The sequence below is a fragment of the Pelodiscus sinensis genome, chromosome 28, assembly GCF_052426305.1.
Source record: "Pelodiscus sinensis isolate ZL-2025 chromosome 28, ASM5242630v1, whole genome shotgun sequence".
NCBI classification, from domain to species: Eukaryota; Metazoa; Chordata; order Testudines; family Trionychidae; genus Pelodiscus; species Pelodiscus sinensis.
The window spans coordinates 14598428-14613342 of record NC_143079.1 but is presented as its reverse complement, the minus strand read 5'-3'; the positions used below and the strand labels follow the sequence as shown (position 1 = coordinate 14613342).

Below are 14915 nucleotides of genomic sequence, written 5' to 3'. Positions count from 1 at the left end.
GCCACTGCTGAGAATAGGTCCCAGAACCTCTCTTTATGCAATTAGCCATTGTGTTGCAACACAAGCTTTTATGTGATGCAGTCAGAGAACAATGTTCCTAATTGGATGAGAAATGTTCAGCAGAGAGCGAATTAAATGTACAAAGGACTCTATGGAGAGAATACTTAGATCTCTGGAATTGTCAGCAACACAGCATTTGTTCACCAAAATGCAAACCTGTGAATAGTAAATAAACAAAACCAGAGGGAAAGAATCAATTCCAATGCAACAAATCATAATTGTAGCCAACAGCAGTGCGACAAACCTCAGTGCTGCCTTGCCCTGTTTTTGAAGGACTGAATCCCAATGTATTTCAGCTAACCTTAATGAATCCTGTTTTCAGGCAGGATTTCTCTACAGCATGGGTTCCCAAACTGGGGGGCTTGCCCCCTTGGGCGGTGAAGAAATTCTAGGGGGGGGCATGAGGCAACCCAGCCCCCGCCCCCATCAAGTTTTGCTGTCCCAGTCAGTTCCTTTTTTTCCCCCAACAAATTTTGCTGATTTTTTGGGGGGGGAGGGTTTCTCAAAAATAAAAAAGGGGGCATGATGCCGAAAAGTTTGGGAACCACTGCTCAACTGACACAATCTAAGGTGCTGCTGGGTACCTGGACAGCTATCTGCACGCGACACGCTGAGAATGGCGGGCAGGTGGATTAAGATGCGTTTATTTACTGGAGATCATGTGCTTGTGTAAACTACACACCTAGTGTGGGTCACTGTCCCATGGAGTGGCACGTAGACCAGTTACAAGGAGAGATAAGAACAAGGGAGCCAGGGGCAGATGACCATTTCGCGGGGCCCAGGGTAGTGGCTCCTGCACTAAGCCCATTAGAAGATTTACCTGGCATTGCTTGGATCCTTAACTCCATTCATTTTTGTGTTTTAAAACAAAATTGTGGTGTGTGTGCTGATTCAGATAACACCAAAGTAATTTCAAAATGGCACCAGTCCATCCCCAGGCCTGGGTTTTACCTCAGAGCTGTTCTGGGGAGAGAGGACTACCTCTCACTGCAGGAGCTTCTGGCCACGTGAGAATTGCCTCTCCATGGCCGCTGCAACTGCAGCAGGCAGGGCAGGGGCACATGTCCCCAGCTCGGACAGGTCCAGGTTCATCTGCCCTCTGTGCTCCCTCAGAGTGAAGAATGCAGCAAACTGTGCACTTTCCCCTCACTCCCTGATGAAGGGGAACAGCCAGCAATGCTTCTGTATGAACTGGGGGGAGGAAGGAGTGGAGTTTCAGCCTACAGCCAGCAATGCTCCTGTATGAACTGGGGGGAGGAAGAAGTGGAGTTTCAGCCCCCTCCTTATCTTCCCTAAAGGACATTTCAAGGGGTAGGAGGCTTGGGTCTGACTCAGTCCCAGACAAGGGTCCCTCAGCCAGCCCCTTTCACCTGGCTGGTGATTCTCTCTTTTCTGTACGATTTTCTGAGCTGTAATCCCATTCCAGGCACATCCCATTTTCCTGGCACCACCAAACCCTGATCTTGCTTTAATTTATGATAAGAGGAAGCTGCCTACCAGATGTAGTGGTTTTAGCTCTTACCATTTAGGAGCAGTTCTTGGAAAAACAGACAGACAAACTTTCTCAAATATACAGTCGACTAGATGTACTTAGCATTTGTTGGGTCTTTAACGCAAGGCATTTTTGATTCTGGGGGAAAAAATGAAAATGTCCATGTTTCATTTAAATCAGTGTTTCTCAACCAGTGGTACGAGTACCCTTAGGGGTACTCGAGAGAAGTCTGGGAGGTACGTCAACAACTGAAATTTGGAGAAAACTGAATTTTCGTTTTAAGCTTTACGGCGCTTTATTATTTTTGTACTTTTTACACCCACAATTTCGATTGCCTGCCTGGCTACGTTTAAGTTCTTTAAACAAATGTGTTGTAATGGTAGAAAAAACTTGCGTCTGAAAACCAGATACTGGGGGTACTTATAATTTTTGTAAAGGGGTGCTTTTAAAAAAAACGGCTGAGAAACATGTATTTAAATAATTGCTCTGGGCTGGGGATGAGGGGTTGGGTGCAGGCTGTCCTGGGGAGAGAGGACAACCCCAGCCCCCTCTTATCACAGTAGCTTAGGGCCAGGTGGGAAGCACAGACTCACAGATGGACAGACAGACAGGCCGACAGACGTACGCTTCTAAAATACATTGGAAGATTAGGTCATGTAATGAAACCTCCAGGAATACATCCAACCAGATTTGGCAACCTTGTCCATTACCCAAGTGCAGCTTCCAATGAAAACAAGTGGAACAGATGTCTGTAAACAATTGGCCATCACTCATGTGTCCCCTTGCAGCTGGAGACTGCCAGGTTTTTTATTTCCCCTTTTAGTCCCTTTTTACATCTGCCTGTGCCCCTTTGCTCAGCTAATCAACACACCCTTCTTGGGGACTGGGCTTATTCTGATAACATGAACGCCAAAATAATTTCAAAATCCCACCAATCATTCCCCAGGCCTGGCTTTCCCCTTTATTCCACACTGGTGAGGCCACATCTGGAGTCCAGTTTTGGGTCCCCCCCATTACAGAAAGGATGTGGCCGCACTTGCAGATAGTCCGGTGGAGAGCAGCAAAAATGATTCGGGGGCTGAAGCACAAGACTTATGAGGAGAGGCGGAGGGATTTGGGCTTATTTAGTCTGCAGAAGAGAAGAGTGAGGGGGGATTTGAAAGCAGCTTTCAGCTTCCTGAAAGGGGGTTCCAAAGAGGATGGAGAGAGTAGTGGCAGATGACAGAATGAGGAGCAATGGTCTCAAGTTGAGGTGTGGGAGATCTAGGTTGGATATTAAGAGAAACTATTTCCTGGGAGGGTGGTGAAGCACTGGGCTGGGTTCCCTAGGGAGTGGGTGGAATCTCCATTCCTAGAGGTTTTGAAGTCCCGGCTTGACAAAGCCCTGGCTGGGATGATTGAGTTGGGGTTGGTCCTGCCTTGGGCAGGGGGTTGGACTCGATGACCTCCTCAGGTCTCTTCCAGCCCTAGAATTCTAGGAGACTGAAAAGTCAAGAGTCAGCTCCCCCAAAATCATGAAGCTTTAAACAATAAATGGGATTCTTATTTGCCTTCTGCTGTTTCAGTCCTTAGGACTCAGATTGTCAAGTTTTTACTCACAATCACAAAAACTAAGAGTGAAGCAAAAAACAGGACTGTGTAGCACTTTAAAGTGATAGAAATGTAGCCGTGTTAGTCTGGTGTAGCTGAAACAAAATACAGGACTATGTAGCACTTTAAAGACTAACAAGATGGTTTAGTAGATGATGAGCTTTCGTGGACCAGACCCACTTCCTCAGATCAAATAGTGGAAGAAAATAGTCACAACCATATATACCAAAGGATACAATTTTAAAAAATGAACACATATGAAAAGGACTTTCAAATCTGTACTTGAAAGGGAATCCTCTGAACTGGCATTCAGAGGATTCTCTTTCAAGTGCAGTCTTAAAAGACCTATGAAGCAGGATGCAGGTAATCAAGTCATTGAGACAATGTCCTTTCTGGTTGAAATGGCAAGAAACTGTTTTTTCTTTGTGATCCTGTCTAATATCTGTTTTGTGGGCATTGATCCTTTGGCGAAGCATCTGAGACGTTTGTCCAATGTACATAGCAGACGGACACTTTCGGCACATGATAGCATAAATTATATTTCTGGATGCGTAGGAATATGTGTTCTTGATCTTATAACTCACTTGGTTAGGTCCAATAATGGTATCAGCAGAGTGAATATGTGGACAAAGCTGGCAACGGGGTTTGTTGCAAGGGAAGGTACCAGGGTTGGTATTAGTGTGGTATGTCCTGTGGTACTAAGAGTGTTCTTTGTTTTTTAAATGAACATTGCTATTCTCATGTGAGCACCCGCTTTTCGCTGCTGGCACGTTTATAAATAAACACCACGGCCCGTGAGACTCAAAATCACTGCAAGGCCTAACCCTCGGATGGGGATCTAGAAAGATGATGGAGGTCTGTGGAAAGGCATCTTCTCGGTAGCGTTGTGCTGGTCTACTGTTCTTGGTATTTTTTTTCAGCATCTGTTTCACTTTGGCATCATGCTGGTTTTTTCTTTTGTTTCCCCAGATGAATGCAGTTTTTCATTCCAACATCCAAGAGGGGATTAGGCACTATTATGATGACCTGGATTTCAAGAACATTTTGGATTTTGTACAAGAAAAGGTTAGTTTCGCTGTGGTTTTTCTTTTTTATTATAAGTGTTAACATGCTATTGTAACGACTGACTTGGCATAATGATTCGGGTGCTGCTTCTAGAAGCGCCACCTGTGTTTCGTTAAATAGCAGCCAAATACTCAATGAGAAGACTGTTAATTGAAACCAGTTATTGATTTTTGTTTTCCTTGCTGAAAACAATGTCTCGTGAGTGTATATAAATTGCAATTTCTGTAAGTGAGAGAGAAATTAAACAGCATATTTGATAGGTGATAATTTCCTTCCTCCTTGGAATTCGTTCTTGGATCTATGAATGTTTTATTCATAGACTCATAGACTTTAATGTCAGAAGGGACCATTATGATCATCTAGTCTGACCCCCTGCACAGTGCAGGCCACAAAATCTCACCCACCCCTCCTAGAATAATCCTTTCACCTATATCTCAGATATTGAAGCCTTCAAATACTTCGAAGACCCCAAGATGCAGAGAATCCTCCAGCTGTGATCTGTATCCCATGCTACAGAGGAAGGCGAAAAACCTCCAGGGCCTCTGCCAATCTACCCTGGAGGAAAATTCCTTCCTGACCCCAAATATGGCGATCAGCTAAACCCTGAGCATGTGGGCAAGACTCATCAGCCAGACACCCAGAAAGTTCTCTATAGTAACTCCTATCATCCCTCCATTGACCTATTTCCCACTGATAATGAATGGTCAATTAGTTACCAAGATCACGTTATCTCATCAAACCATCCCCTTCATAAACCCATCTAGTTTAATCTTGAAACCAGATAGATCTTTTGCCCCCACTACTTCCCTTGGAAGGCCATTCCAGAACCTCACTCCTCTAATGGTTAGAAACCTTCGTCTAATCTCAAGTCTAAACTTCCTACTAGCCAGCTTATATCCATTTGTTCTTGTGTCCACATTGGTATTAAGCTTAAATAATTCCTCTCCCTCCCTGGTATTTATCCCTCTAATATATTTAAAGAGTGCAATCATGTCCCCCCTCAGCCTTCTTTTGGTTAAGGTAAACAAGCCAAGCTCCTTGAGTCTCCTTTCATAAGACAGGTTTTCCATTCCTCGGATCATCCTAGTGGCCCTTCTTTGTACCTGTTCCAGTTTGAATTCCTCCTTCTTAAACATGGGAGACCAGAACTGCACACAGTATTCCAAATGGGGTCTCACCAATGCCTTGTATAATGGCACTAGCACCTCCTTATCCCTACTGGAATTACCTCGCCTAATGCATCCCAAGACCATATTAGCCTTTTTCACGGCCATGTCACAATGGCGGCTCATAGTCATTCTATAATCAACCAGGACTCCGAGGTCCTTCTCCTCCTCCGTTATTCAATCTTCCTTAAAAATATATCTGTCGATCAACCAATTATTTTTGGTTCTGCAATGATCCAGACCAATCCTACAAGTGCTTTACAATTGCAAATCACTAAGGCTAAAGAGTTAGTCTCCTGTGCTTACTATGAAGAATCTCACTTCATTATTTATGCACTATATACTAGTGTGTGCAGCCCGCTCCAGAAGAGAGTCCCTTTGTGTTTTGAAAAGTTATTTTTTGTCGTCAAGTTTTCGTGCATAATTTCCATGAACTCCCAGCATTGTGCCAGTTTTTAAAAAAATAAGCTCTGGTGCTAAGCTTTCATGCTAAACGTCATGACTCTTGTGGCCAAGGCTCAGAAATACAACAAAGCTTGATAATCTGCTTCAAGGGGGAGGGTTACAAAGGAGGCTAACACTTCATATATACAAGCCTTGGTGCAGTGGTAGACAACTTGCAGGCCACGTGTGGCCTATGGGGGTTCTATGTGTGGCTCACGAGGCATTTTGGTCACTGTTGCCCACTCACAGGGTTGCCAGATTTTGCTGGTTTCCATCTGTTGATTTTTTTCCTACCTGTATTACTGAAGTGATATGCACTTAAAGCAAGGGCACGGGAAGTGAGGTGTGTGCTGATTGCACACAACACTGACTGTGAGAGCCGTGCGCTCCCCCTGCATCCAGTCACAGCACTGCTCCAGTTCAGTTGGCACAGTCCACAAATTCTAAGCACACAAGTGCACTGAGCAAAACTACCCCATCCCGGGAGACCGTTTTGGTTACGACAATCTTGCTGCCCACTCACTAGCCTAGGTTGCCCATCGCTGCCTCCAGTAGATGCTATGGAGGTAAAATTCTCAAAATCACCTACGTGACTTAGGAATCCAAGTCCTTTAAGTTCATTTGTAAATCCTACCCTACATTTTTATTAATTATCACATAGTAATGACAGCCAGAAAGCACACCACGTCTCTCGGGAGAGGCAACGTGACTTGGGGGCTAGAATATGGAATGGGATTCAGGAAGACTGGGTTCTGTTTCTGACTCTGCTACTGGCCTGCAAGTCACATCCCTTCACCATGCCTCAGTTTCCCCACCTGTAAAATGGGGATAATGACACTTTTCTCCCTTTGAGATCTACTGAGGGAAAATGTGATAGTTATTTATTATTCTTGAAAGTGCTTCATATTTCTTTCCTCTCTGTAAATTTAAAGTAACAGTAGAATTGTTTGCTCTTTGTTCTTCATTTGAGGAAGAAATCTATGCTTTCCAGCACCAAATAAAATCTTTGTAGACTTGAGAGAGAGAGAGAGAGCTTGAACCTCTCTAGTCCAGCACCCTGAGGACCTGACCAGTACCATACCAGGGAATTTGCCAAGCCACAGGAGGTCAATACTGTCTATCAGCATTAACAACACTTCCTCTGCTTACTGAGCTCTTAGAAGACATATAAGCATAAATTAGAGCTAAATAACAGCACAGAACACAGAGAGCCAGGACTGATGGCTGTAAACAAACTTTATGGGACTGTGGGAAACTTGGCCACTCCTATGATAAGTGGATATTTGGCTAATTAAAATCATGCTGGAGCACAGATGTTGCCGGACTCGAGAGGTTCAACCTATATGTGTGTGTGTGTGTGTGTGTGTGTGTGTGTGTGTGTGTGTGTGTGTGTGTGTGTTGTATAGTTGTAATTATGGCACACAATGGTAGGGAGGGACTATTCCTGCAGACACACAAGTAGGTCTGTGACTAATTCTATTCATGGGGGTAGTATCATTGACTCAAACTTTCAATATGTTGTTGGTGTTACAAAATGATGAGAAGCTGCCCAAATGAAAAAATTATGTTTTATGCACAGTTGAGTTTGATTTGTTTATATATATATATATATATATAATATAACTGCTGTAGGCTATTGAATTAAAATGTGCCTTCATATACAGTATTCTGTCATCAAGCACTATCCTCTTAAATTTTTTTCCCAAGTGTTATTTATTTACTATTGTATGAATCATAAAAATCCCAATTTTAGTAATCAAAGCCATGATGTCTCCATCCATGAAATGAATAAACCATTATATGTTATACTTCATAAACACAACCCCTAATTTATGTGCAAGTTAAAAGTGCTTGTAAAGGAAAGACTGAATATTGCTGTTGGCAATAAATTGTAATGTAATCTGCATCTTCCTAACCTGACATTTCAGGCAAGGTTCCAGCTATAAAGTGTGTTTGAAATGGATGGTAACAAAATATCACAGCCAAATATTTTGCATCTTGCAAAATTGTATCTCTTTTGTGATTTAATTTGAATGCCAGAAGCATCTCTCTATTCAATTCATTTTCCAGGCTGTTAAAACCATGACTGATCAAAGCAAGTTTAGTTGGTTGAATTTGTTTTAATTCTGAAGAGGGAAAAAATAGTATGAGATCTAGACTGTGGAGTTATCCAGACTCCCTTGCAGTCTTATTTGGCCAATGGGTCCACTTTCTGTCCTGGATTTCTGTATGGCTTTACTGTAGGATCCATTTTATTCATTAGTAGGTGAGGTGAATCTTAGGGATCGCTCTGAATGAAAGTGAAAGAATACCAGCTACTATATTGTTTGTAGGATATTTTATCCAGTCAAAGTACTGTTGTTAAAGAGTCAGCATCTTCCCACAGTTTCCATATCGTGCAATGTTTTAGACCAGGTCTATGCTACCGGAGAAAGTTGACCTAAGATGTGCAATTCCAGCTACACGAATAAGTAGCTGATGTTCATGTAGCATAAGTCGAATTTCTGCAGTGTACCCACTGTGAAAGATCGATGGGCGCGCATCAGTGGTTGATTTAGCAGGTCCTTGCTAGACTCACTAAATCAAACCCTGGAAGATGGATTCCTGGAACAAGACTTATTTTCTTAACAAGAGTTATGAGAGAGTCACAGGAGCATGTATGACTAGTCACTGCCCATTTTACCCTCCTTCATCTCAGTATATCCTGTCAGCAGAGATGATCTGATTTCAACAAAGCGGTATGATTTCAAAAAAGTCATGTACTTTGCCTGAAGCCGGTATGTTGTAGTGAGAGTTTTTCAAAGGTTCTCTGCTCTCACACTGGGAGTGAATGGGCTCATGTTTTAGGAGTAAGGACAGTTTATCATCTGCATGGTCATGGTTTGAATCCCACCCTGTGGACTGAACATCATTACCATTTGCTACTATTTGTCAGAAACTGGGAAGGGATGACAGGGGATGGATCACTTGATGGTTACCTGTTCTGTTCTTTCCCTCTGAAGCACCTGGCCCTAGCCACTGTCAGAAGACTGCACTCAATGGTCTTTGGTCTGACCCAGTATGGCCATTCTTATGACATCTGTAAGATTGTTTGTATGAAATACATTGATGTTCCTATTGGACAGGTATTTATACCTGAAAACCCACCTTCGCTATTGCCTATGCTGGGATTCTCAGCACAAAGCTCAAGAAAAAAACCAAGGCACGGAGCGTGGTCTACCTCCTTAGCTCCGTGATCTACTGGCTTAGCTCCAGCTAAGACACCAGTAGTGCAACTACTAGTGAATTCACTAGGGAGAGGCTTCCACAGCATCTGCTGACCTGAGATGTGTGTACTCTATTACAGGGAGCTGGGTGTAGTATACATGGTCTTGTATAGAAATACCAAATAATTCCTGTGTGTAATGGAGTGGCACTCGTCACCTGCAAGCGCCTCCTTCTGGCAGAGTGTGTGTGCCTGCACTCTCTCGTTTAAAAGCCTCTTCAGCAACTCAGCCCTCCCAGCCGAGTCACACACCACCTACGTGTGATCAAGCACAAACCCCTTCCAGGGTACACATTTAACAGGGGCCTGTCTCGGTGCCTTTTGGATAGCCAAAGAGAGTGATGGTCCCCAGGGCTTCTCCTCCTGGAGACCATCTTCACCCTTCTCTCAGGGCTTTATCTCAAAGTCCTGTCACAGCTCATCAGTCTCTAATGAGCTCTTCAAATGGAACTCTCCATGATGCTGCCATTCTCTCTCTGCCAGGCAGTCCTCTTCCCTACCCTGCCCAGCTTGAGGTCTCCAGAGGAACTGAACTGACTGCTGCTCTATTCCCCAGCTCCTTTTATAGGCCTTCTTGGCCCCTAATTGGCTGTTCCCCTGCAGCCACTCTATCCTTCCTGGAGGACTTCTCTATAGCCTTTTCTGGGACAGGGTGTGGCAAGACCAGAACCCTCCAGCAGGGGGCTTCATGGCCTAGTCCACCCCTGTTACAGTAACCTAGAGCCTAATGTATGTATATCAGTCATATGAGATGTCTCTCACCAGTGACCCATACATAGCAAGAGAGTTTTTGATAAGTGAATAGACAAGTAATTGTTCTATTTCCATCCTTACAAAAAGGGGAAGTTGGGGATGATACAGACTTTGTCATTTTCATAGCTATTTGAGAAGGTTGCTGGAACCTGTGTTTCTTTAAAAATAGCAAGAGCTAATATCTCCTAGTGGGTCTTTTAAAAATTGCTAAACACCAGCTTGAGGTACACTTGGTGCTTGGGGGGGGGGGGAGAGAGAGAAGGCCCCTGGTGGCCAGGTTGGGAAAGCTGGTCCTGCCAGATGTGACCCCTCCAGCCATGAGCCCCACCCCACAACCCTCACTCACTAACTCCTCCATGCACCCAATCTCCCGCCCTGCCCCCCATCCCTAAGGCCCTGCCCCTGACTGCTGCACACACACCCCATTGTCAGCCCCCTGCCCTGAAGGACCCAGGCAATGCCAGGTAACTCTTCTAGTGCATAAACAGAGGATTTGACTCCCCCAGGGTATCAAATGATGCTATTCACCTGGGTCTCAGACATTTCAAAATGAGAAGGATCTTGGGACTGAAAGCATCTGAGTTCCATGGCTGGTTCTGCCACAGATTTTGTGTTCGACTTTACATGGTTCTCTCTTGTGGCCTGATGTACGTGGGTGCTGAGTACTGATGCTGAATGGGAGCTGGCCAACTCTAAAAAATCAGGCTGTTCACGTCTCTGACATGTAGATTTCCGGTCTGCAGAATGAAACTCCTCCCTTGCTGGACCAGGGTCTTGTAGTTTCACTAATAACGATTTTAATTGGCTGCCCTTGGAAAGAAGGAATTCTCTCAAGTGCTGTTAGTTTTCAGCCTCTTTGCTGAGGTTAGGGGTGGTATTGTGCCGTTGCTAAATGTTTTTTCTCAAAAAGGTTAAGCCTGGATTCAAATTCACGTGGAGCAGGCTAGTCCTTCCAAAAAAGATGCTGTTCTGAGCATAGCTGCATCTCAGAGGGTATGTCTACACTACAAAGTTAATTCGAACTAACAGACGTTAGTTCGAATTAACTTTAATAGGCGCTACACTAGCGCTCCGTTAGTTCGAATTTAAATCGAACTAGCTGAGCGCTTAGTTCGAACTAGGAAAACCTCATTTTATGAGGATTAAGCCTAGTTCGAACTAGCTAGTTCGAATTAAGGGGTGTGTAGCCCCTTAATTCGAACTAGTGGGAGGCTAGCCCTCCCCAGGTTTCCCTGGTGGCCACTCTGGCCAACACCAGGGAAACTCGTCTGCCCCCCTCCCGGCCCCGGACCCTTTAAAGGGGCACAGGCTGGCTACGGTGCCCGTGCCAGGTGCAAGCCTGCCAGCACCCAGCCAGCAGACCCTGCACCTGGCACGGATTGAGCCACCCACCCGATGCTCCCCAGCCCTCCCCCTCTTCCCAGGACCAGGCTGGCGGCTCCCAAGAGCTTGCACAGGACCGCAAGAGGCGGGCACCCGCCTGGGCTAGTGCGGACATTGTGGACCTTGACCATGATCTCCACACTAGGCACAGAAAAGTGGCCGGCTAGGGCAGGAGAGCTGCCAGCCTGGCCACCCAGGAGCAGGTGTGCAAGAGAATCAAGGGAGTCCACTGAGACCCCCGACCCTGAGCCCTGAGCTTACAATGGCCGTCCTGGGTCAGACCAAAGGTCCATCTAGCCCAGTAGCCTGTCTGCCAACAGCGGCCAACCCTAGGGACCCTGGAGGGGATGGACCGAAGACAGTGACCAAGCCATTTGTCTCATGCCATCCCTCTCCAGCCTTCCACAAACCTTGGGCAGGGACACCACTCCTACCCCCTGGCTAATACCACTCCATGGACCCAACCTCCATGACTTGATCTCATTTCCCTTTAAACTCTGTTCTAGTTCTAGCCTTCACAGCCTCCAGCAGCAAGGAGTTCCACAGGTTGACTCTTTGCTTTGTGAAGAACAACTTTCTGTTACTAGTTTGAAGCCTGCTACCCATTCCTTTCCTTTGGTGTCCTCTAGTCCTTCTTTATGGGAACTAATGAAGAACTTTTCTGTATGCACCCTCTCCACCCAACTCCTGCTTTTAGAGACCTCTATCCTGTCCCCCCTCCGTCTCCTCTTTTCTAAGCTGAAAAGTCCTAGTCTCTTTAGCCTCTCTTCATATGGGACCTGTTCCCAACCCCTGATCATTTTAGTTGCCCTCCCCTCTCTCTTCCCCCCTCCCACCTCCTTTTCCCAGTCTCCCCCAGTTTTGTTCAATAAAGACAGATTCCATTTTGGAAGACACGTTATCTTTATTTTGTACATCAAGAAGAGGGGCTAGGGAAGGGTAAGTGGAAGGAGGTGAGGGAGGAATGGGGCAAGAGCCCCCGATGGGGAGGACTGGGCTGGCTCTGCGGGCTTCTGGGGGTGGAAGCTCTCCTGCAGACCCCCAATTTCCCCCTCTCCCCAGATGGCAGCCTGCGGCAAGTGCAGCCGGGCTGATGGCTGAGTGGTGTGATGTGCCCAGTGAGGGTAGTCCGGGCAATCCAAGCCAGGACTGCTTTGCAAGTGGGGCACCCCTGAGAACTGTCTGTCCGGGGTGGGGGTCAGGACCCTTTAAGCACAGCCCTCGGCTAGCCTGAGACAGCATCTCCACGCTCTAAGTCCTCCTCTGATGCCCTGCCGGCACTGCTTCCGGCCATCCTTAAGCCCGGTTCAGGGTCCACTTAATGTGGACATGCCAGTTTGAATTAGCAAAACGCTAATTTGAACTAGTTTTTTAGTCTGGATCCGTTAGTTCGAATTAGCTTAGTTCGAATTAACGTTGTAGTGTAGACATACCCAGAAGGCTCACGGAGCCCTGTTGCAGAGCACAGATGACAATACCGGACTCAGCCTGGTCAGCAGGGCATTGCACTAAGTGTAGAATGCAAGAAGCGAGTCCTTTCTGGCTTGATTAGCTTCATGTCTCTTTGTGCTTTGCTGGGGTTTGGACCCCTGAAGCTGGAGAGAGGAGTCCCCCAAGGTGCTAATTGCTGCTTTGTATTCTTTCCCCTGGCTTCTCTGTCCCTGCTGCTGGCAATGTCCTTTTATCTCTCTGATTCCATTTGTCTTTTTAAGTGAGTTGGGGCCATTCATCCACAAAATGCCTTCTCAGAAGTAGCATTTCCTTTCCTCTGTTCCGCATGGTCTTCCCTCTCCATCCCTGGCTTCCCCAAATAGCTCCGGTATTTTAAGCTTGAAGTCCCTCGTTATTTTATTTCTCAGCAATGCCAAGCACCTAGATTTGGCAAGCTAAATCTCCAGAACGCTTTCTTACGAAAACAGGAATACTTTCTACAAATCATTTAGGCCTGGTCTATGCCAAAGGGAAAAGTCAACTTAAGATATGCAACTCCAGCTACGTTAATTACGTTGCAGGAACTGTCGTGTCTTAAACCATGTTTTTGTGCCATCCACCCAGCGGGAGGTCAACGGGAGCAAATGTTCCTATCAACTCTCCTTACTCCTCGTGAGACACAGGACTATCTTCGCTGGGCCCACTAATTCGAACCCAAGAAGATCGACTGTATTTCCACCCCGATCAGAAGCAGGAGACATCAGAACACGACTATGTTCTCAACCTCGAGAGGCGTATCACTGGATACATTGGAGAGCATCTTAAAATCTGTGGTCAGCTGGACCTCTTGGAGTTTGCCCATAAAATCTCCCGGTGCTGTTGGCTGTCCAGCCCTTTTCCTGCCTCCCACAGACTCTAATGACGGCTGTTGGTTTTTTAATTCATTCATTCACGCCTTCCCTCTGGATTCCATTTCAGGATTTCAACATGATACGTGGGAGGTGCGTAGTCTTTGCACATTTCTTTACATTTGAGACCAAGTAATTTGACCATATAATAGTTTCACTTTAAAGGGCATTGCATCAAGCATTATTGCATTTATTTGTGGTATCATCAGATGGAAGTGTGGAAACATAGAAGTTGAAATAGTCACATAATAAATATTGCAACACACAAGCTTCCGAGAGCTGTGGCAGGTCCCAATTTGTAGACAGACACATCCTTGAATGAAATCTTGAATCAGGAGAAAGTCTCTTGAAAGCTGAGACGGGTATGTGTGTTTCTTGTTCACATCTCAAGCCTCTTTTCAACTAGAAATCAGCGGAGTTAATCTTCCAGCATTTCTATGGCTCTTTCCCTTATGGAATTTAATAGATGATAACCCTTTTGCTGTCTCATCAATCCATCTCATAGAATTTCGCAGAGACTGATATGGATTGCCAGAGATTCAAAATCCCTAGAGATTAGATTTCATTCTTTTAGGTTTCAGAGTAACTTTCTTTTAAAACCATAATGCATTTCTACAGATTTCTATCGGCTCTGGCCAGGATTGTCAAAGGGAGAGAGATAGGCCTCCCATTCCTCTTGAAAGTCAAGAAGAGTTGCAAATCTTGGCCTTCCATCAGCCTATTCATTTTTATAGGTTTTTTCCCCACAGGACTTTCTTCATTGTGAAAGGAAAATCATTCTGTTGTGCTGACCGAGGCCTGCTGCCTGAGCTGCTAACTGGTACAAAACAAACCTACCGAGGGTTAAACTCATTTGTGTTGACTCTTAAAACAATGCCACTGTAGCAATTGGGCAGTCACGGGCACGGCACCTCCTGCTGGTCTATCTGGGAATTAGCTCTTCCAGGTGTAGGGTGCCCCTGTTAGCCGGTGTCTCCCCCTCAGTTATCTGTCTTTCTCCACCACGTCAAGGCCACGTCTTCCTCCTGACCCACAGTGCCCCTTCTCTCATGGCACTGCCCCACGGCAGTGCCCCTCAGTCTGGGGTCCTCCTCTCTCAGGGAACCCAACCCCATATACCCACCTTGCCTCACTGACCCACTGCCAGTCATCAACTAGCCTCTGCCTCAGAGGCACACTGCAGTCTGAAATGGCCACTCATCACTGACAAGGGGGTGTGGACCTGCTGCCTTCTTCCCTGGCTACCTCCCTGCAGCCCTAGTACCTAGCACCAGGGAGGAGTGCCTGCGGGTCCACTAGCAGGACTTGAGGACGGGCACTGGCCCTAAGGTAAACTGAGTTTGAGTCTCAGGTCTACA

The 14915-nt window shown here is 45.8% G+C and overlaps 1 protein-coding gene across 6 annotated transcripts in view; it reads left to right on the top strand.

Annotated features, from left to right (window-relative positions):
• LOC102447849 (tetraspanin-15-like) overlaps positions 1 to 14915 on the top strand; it is a 282367-nt gene that overhangs the window by 162991 nt on the left and 104461 nt on the right. For all 6 annotated transcript variants that reach the window (XR_016348001.1, XM_089773762.1, XM_089773761.1 and 3 more), the window contains one exon: positions 4112 to 4207. Coding sequence is in view for 5 of the 6 variants with exons in the window: in XM_089773762.1 (XP_089629888.1) it covers positions 4112 to 4207 (96 nt within the window). In the remaining variant the exon portion in view is untranslated. The remainder of the gene's footprint in view (positions 1 to 4111; positions 4208 to 14915) is intronic.